This window comes from Teleopsis dalmanni, chromosome 1, assembly GCF_002237135.1.
Source record: "Teleopsis dalmanni isolate 2A chromosome 1, ASM223713v2, whole genome shotgun sequence".
Lineage (NCBI taxonomy): Eukaryota > Metazoa > Arthropoda > Insecta > Diptera > Diopsidae > Teleopsis > Teleopsis dalmanni.
The window spans coordinates 102,505,736-102,512,027 of NC_051846.1; the positions used below are offsets into that span (position 1 = coordinate 102,505,736).

The 6,292-nt window shown below is 32.4% G+C and overlaps 1 protein-coding gene across 1 annotated transcript; it reads right to left on the bottom strand.

Moving 5' to 3' along the window:
• Positions 1–4,230: 4,230 nt before the first annotated feature.
• LOC119663345 (serum response factor homolog A-like) lies at positions 4,231–4,836 on the bottom strand. The gene is made up of 2 exons (XM_038072960.1): positions 4,419–4,836; positions 4,231–4,340 (listed from the first exon to the last, which is right to left on the bottom strand). Exons 1-2 carry the CDS (start codon positions 4,834–4,836, stop codon positions 4,231–4,233), a joined length of 528 nt encoding a protein of 175 aa, XP_037928888.1.
• Between the last annotated feature and the right edge of the window lie 1,456 nt (positions 4,837–6,292).

Genomic DNA, 6,292 nt, shown 5'->3' on the forward strand with positions numbered 1-6,292 from the left:
AGAATAATCCCGTTATGGCATTATTCTTTCCCAAAAAGGAGGTGTAATGTATATGCGTTAGTTATATTGGCAATGCATACAATTAATATAATAATAAGTGGTTCTATATTTAAATGCGCAGTGTATACAAAAATACACTAATTGTTTCCAAGCGCATTGCATTGTTTACAAACAAATGCACAATTCCACACAAGGAATTTGACACCACACATATCGGCGGCACTTTGCCTTCGATATAACCATAGGCTTGCCAGGCATTGACCGCATATACAACAACATCAACAGTAAGCGTACTCGATACAAGTGGAATCGAATACGCTTACTTAGCAATAAATTATTAAATATTAAAGTACTTACGCTGCGTCGTTTTGTACATAAATATAAATACATATTAATATAAATAATATTAAATACATATATAATCATAAAATATTTAGTAAATAAGAAAGTACATACGCTGCGTCGTTATGTACCTAGGTTAAGTTGAAAGTGAAAAACTAAATAAAAATCAGAACTGGAAGTGCACTCAATAGAAGCGCACTAGGTTCCAAACCAAAAATCAACTTTCTTTGATTTAAAATAATTAAAAATTGATGTTAGTAAAAGGATCGCCAAATTATATCGGCGTTTAAAATATCCTTTGATAACTATACCATATTGAAAACTAACATCAGTAATTCACATATATTACAGTGGATAAAAAGAAAATGAAAACTTTTCTTTAAATTATATAAATTAAATATTATAAAATAATTAAAATTAATGGATAGATGATAAAATAAGTGAGTCAATTAAATAGACTGCTATGAATTTACTATGAATATATTAGTTAGATTATTATAGTTTTGCTAGTTCTAATGGAAATAAGCGTTTCAATCTTCTGTTGTGTGTGGCTTCGTCATTAGGTAGCTGCCTCATTGTTGGGTTAGGATGGAAAAGTAATCCGTCTGTGTGCTTTTTACTATTTTTTCGGATAACGTCTGCAACGAAGGGTATCTTTAAATCGCGATGAATCTCATAGTTTGAGATGTACCATTCAGCGTTGATGATAGTCCTAAGTATTTTTGATTGTAGTCTTTGCAGTATTTGGATGTTGGATTTACATGCTGTGCCCCATATTTCGGCTCCATATTTCCATATTGGAGCGATTACTGTTTTATATACTAGTAGTTTATTTTCCACTGTTAGTTTTGATTTCGAGCAGAGTAGCCAGTACAATTGTCCAAAGCGACGTTTAATTTCATTGCTTTTAGCTTTAATATGGTCTTTCCAAGTTAATCTGCTATCTATAGTAATGCCAAGGTAATTTGCCTTTGTGTGTCTGAAGACTTCGTCATTGTTAATTTTTATACGTTTTTGGTCATATTTTTTATTCGTGTAGATAACAGAACCCGTTTTGCTTGTATTTATTTGAACTCCCTATTTGTCGAACCATTCGAACGTTGCGTTTAGGTAATTCTGCAAGTTGTCTGTGGATATGTTAAAATTTTTATTAGCTGCAATTAGAGCTGTATCGTCTGCAAAAGTTGCTATCAAACTTTGAGGATCAGAAGGTATCGAGACATCAGCCGTGTATAGCGAGTAGAGTAATGGACCTAGTACGCTTCCTTGGGGCACACCAACTTTATACTTCACATAAAAGTATCTATTTTGTAGATAGCTCTTAAGTAGGAGGTAAAAGTTTGTTGGAAGAAGCTCTGATAGTTTAGTTAGTAGACCTCCATGCCAAACGCTGTCAAAAGCCTTTGCGACATCTAGATATACCGCCGAAGAAAATTGTTTTGTGTCAATATCACTAGTTATTTTATTAACAACTCTGTGAACTTGTTGTATAGTCGAATACTTTTTCCGAAAGCCGAATTGATGGTCAGGTATAAGTTTTTCTTTATGAAGAATCGGTTCTAGTCTTGATAAAATTATTTTTTCAAACAATTTTGACATAACTGGTAATAGGCTAATTGGTCTGTATGATTTTGTTACAGATATGTCCTTATTTGGTTTAGGTATAGTGATTACTTCTGCTACTTTCCAAATTTTTGGAAAATACTTAAGGCGAAAAGCGCAATTAAACAGATTTCTCATGTATACAAGTGCTTGAAGAGGCAGCTCAGTCAGAATCTTTCCTGTGATACTATCATATCCCGATGATTTTTTTTCTTTAATTTTATTTTTAATAGTATTCTTAATCTCTGTTATTGAAACTTTCTTTATTGCGACATTTTGAGTAGAGCTGCTTCGTGTAACGTTGCTGTCATGCTGTTTTGGGTTACTAAACGTAGTTTCGAAGTACGTGGCAAAAAGTTCAGCTTTTCCGATGTTAGTTCTAGCCCAAGTTCCATTTGCTTTCCTCAGTGGTGGTTGATGCATTACTGTGTTGTTGATATTTTTAGTAACTTTCCATAAAGAATAGTTAGTGGCTTTGTTAGCTGTCGAGTTCATTATGCGTTTTTGCAGGTTTTTATTTTGCTCATTAAGTAGCATAATTTTAAGTTCCTTGGTTAGTTTGTTTAAGTCCTTTTTTAGTTTAGGGGACCGATTTATTTGCCATTGTTTTCTCAGTTTTTTTCTGTCCATTATCTTGCTTTTAACTGCCATCGAGATTTTATTTTGAGTGTCGGTTTGTTTAAGAACTGGGGTAGAATTTGTCACGGCAACAGCGATCAATTCGTTTAAGTATACAATCGCGCTTTCGATTTCATCTTCAGATTTTAAGGGAATATTTATTGTCAGATCGGTATTAAGAATATCTCTAAACGTGTCCCAACATGTTTTATAATTATAGATTAATTTTGTCCTTGTGATGTTTAGTTTTGTATCGCTTTCATATGATAGCATAATTGGTGAGTGATCAGATGATAAGTCAGGAACTGTAAGAAATCTTTTATTTATATTTTTGGTCACGAAGAAGTCAATCACGTCCGGTATTTTGATCATATCGGTAGGCCAGTACGTAGGTTCACCTGTGCTTAGAATGTCTGCTTTTTTGTCAATGATAGCATTATGTAAATTTTTCCCTTTGCAGTTTGTAATTCTTGAGCCCCACAAAGTATTTTTTGCATTAAAGTCTCCACCAACAATGTACCAATTGCCGAGAGTGTTAAGGTAACTTAGGTATACATCCTTCGAGTTATTGTGCTTCGAAGGGCAGTAAATAGCTGATACTGTTAACTCGCCTTTTGTATCTTGAATGTGGACACTTGTAGCTTGTATTTGTTCTGTTTGGTATATATTGGCTATCGAGCATTGCATATTTTGCATAATAATTGTTGCTGTTCCACCATGGGCTTTGTTGTCAGGATGATTTGTATGATATATCGAATAGTTAGGGATTTTGAAGAAACTTTTGTCTGTGAAGTGTGTCTCTGATACCAGTAGTACATCAATGGAATTAATATTTAAGTATGTTCTCAGTTCTAGTAGTTGTTTGCTGAGACCGTTTGCATTCCAAGCTAAAATTTTTAATTTATTTTTGTCCATCGAGTTTGGTGATTAGGATGGTTAAAATATGTATAACGTTGGCAACTTGCGTCATAAGCTGTTTCATCATTTGCTGGAGTTCGGCAAATTCGGAGTTGTTTGATTCATTGTTTATTGGAATGGGTTGAGTTGGATGCGATTTTATTATTTCGGAGTATGTTTTAGCCGGTTGGATTTGTTGGGTGGTAGTTATTAGGTTCGTAACAGCTTTAGTTGGCAGAGATATTTCGTTATTTTGAGATGTGGTTTTTTGTTGTTTTGCGCGAAGAGCTGGGAATCGTTTGATTTGAAGAGTTTTATAAACTGTACAACCTTTGTAATTTGCAGTGTGATTCTCCTTACAGAGTGCGCATTTAACGACGTTGTTCTTACCTTTCATGGGACAGTCAATTGTTTTATGTCCTTCGGAGCATTTAACACAGATTGGACTTCTTGTACAAAAATTTTTTGTGTGTCCATATTTTTGACAGTTGGTACATTGTGGTATTGTTCTTTTTGGATGGGGAGGTTCAAAATTTATTTTGCAGTGCAGTAGGTCTTTGATATTGTAAATTTCCTTGTTATTTACATCTTGTTTAATTTCGATTGTAAATAGGTTTAATGGAAATTTTGTGCGCGGATGTAATACGTTTTTTATATTGCATACTTCATGTCTGGATTTTTATTTTGTAATACACGAATTTCATATTTAGATATTTGTAGTGCATCTAACGTTTTAATTAGGTTGTCTAGCAGCTGTACTTTTTGCACTTTTTAAATGGGTGGTGGTTTTTTATTTTTAGCCGTTTGATTTTGTGTTGTTTTGCTATCTTTAGGGGGTTCTTTATCATTATCAGTTGCTAAAACAGCAAAACTATTTGTAGCTAAGAAATACTCGTTTAATGTGTATTGTTTTTTGTTTTGTTTGTGCTTTTTGGCGCTTATTTCATTGATTTGCTTACCAGAGGAGCTACGAATTCTCTTATTCACTACTGGCGTGTTGAAGCCATTGTTTTTATTTGTGTTTGCATCTTCCGTTGTGTTTGCAGTTCTGGTGTTAATATCAGAGTTTTTCAAATTCTGAATGAGTTTTGATGGTGAATTGTGTTGATGATGCTTTGATTGTTGGAGTTTTTTGTGGTACTCCTGCTGTATTTGTTGTTTCTCTATTTGCTGGTTCTGTTGTGGTTGTTTTTGTTGGGTTTGCAATGATTTTTCTTGCAGTTGTAGCTGTTGATTTGATTGTAGAAGTGTTGTTTGATTATTATTATTGGATGCTTTTGAACATAGGACAGCTTGCTGTTGTTGTCGTTCTTGTTGTGATTGTTGCTCGTGATTTGACTCGCCTCCACCTTTTGGTGGAGTTCGATTGACCGGCATTACGATAAATTAAGCAATTACCAAAATAGAATATGAAAATATAGTGAACAGTGAATATATATGAACAGTTTGAGGATGACTGATCTTGTGTTATAAGACTTTTAATATAGTGGTTTGTGTACACACTAAACAAAGAATAGGTTGTATATGCTGTCTCAGCTGAATATTTTAATTTTGTTTAATTGCTATAAACAGCTTTTTTAGTAATAAAGTAAAATATAATAATAGCTGTCTCTATCAGCACTTTTTGTTTTGTTTATATATACACAAAACCGCACTGTTATTTTGTTTGAATGCTTATTCACATTTGATTATAAGCTTTAGAAATTAATCTGCTGTCCCTGTCAGCTGTTTGAGTTTTTTTTTTTAATAAAATTGTGCAAAAAGAAAGAAAGTCAACAAAAATCGAAAAAATCGCATGCTATTTTCAAATTAATATTTTATGCACTTTAAAGTTTTACTAATTGTTTTTTGCCCAAAAATGATCTATTTTTGTGAATTTGTATTAATAACAAAAGTGATATTTAAAAGAGTACTTCTTATTTACTTGTTTTTATACTGTAATTTAAATTTCTTCGAGACCGGTTAAAAAACACGTCCGTTCACTACGAAACTTTGACTACAAAATTTAATGTTTTCACAATATTGTCCGTGAGAACTAATTTTTGATGAAATATGCTATGTCAGCGTTTGCACTATTTGTTGCAATCGCTTAAAATGATTTTATATTTTTATTTTAAGTTAGTCTTAAGATACCATTAATAAAGAAAACATCAAACTGAAGTTTTGTGTATTTTTTATATAAACATAATTGGCGCAGTCGACGGTGGTTTATCTCAAGACAACATAGAACCTTTGAAAAAATCAATTCGGTAGTAATATGCAAAGATTATCTGCATCTAAAAAGTGTACTTTGATAAAAAGTTTTAAAAAATAAACGCTAATAAACTGCAACAACTATTTGTATCTACAAAGAGAATCTTAGAAAAAATCAAATCGGTAATAAAGTGCAAAAATTATCTATATCTAAAAAGTGTACTTTAATAAAAAGCAACAACTAGTTGTATATAAAAGTTAACTTTAATATAAAGCAAATCGCTAATAAAGTGCAACTATTATTTATATCTAAATAGTGTACTTTAAGAGCAACCCCAATAACATACAAAAAAAAACAAAATTAATAAATTTTGAATACGGAGAGTAGAAGCATTCGACTTAAATCGATCAATTATAAACAACGAAATGGAGCAATTACAGCAAAGACTCCAGGAATTGGAAGAAGTTATAAAGAGGCAAGAAGCTAAAATTCTGCTTCACGAACAAGTACAACAGCAAATTCAACAAGTACAACACCAACAAGTACAACAGCAAATACAACAAAATATGCAGCAATATCAAGGGTTTCTAGCACCAATAGATATTTTGACGCAATTCCGCCAAATAAAATGCCTCAACA

Excerpts from the sequence above, each read along its gene's own strand:
- LOC119663345 (XM_038072960.1), bottom strand. The coding sequence starts at position 4,836 with ATGCCGGTCAATCGAACTCCACCAAAAGGTGGAGGCGAGTCAAATCAC. Across the intron at positions 4,341-4,418 it reads GAGAATTCGTAGCTCCTCTG|CTACAAATAGTTTTGCTGTT; the intron begins GTAAGCAAATCA and ends AGTATTTCTTAG.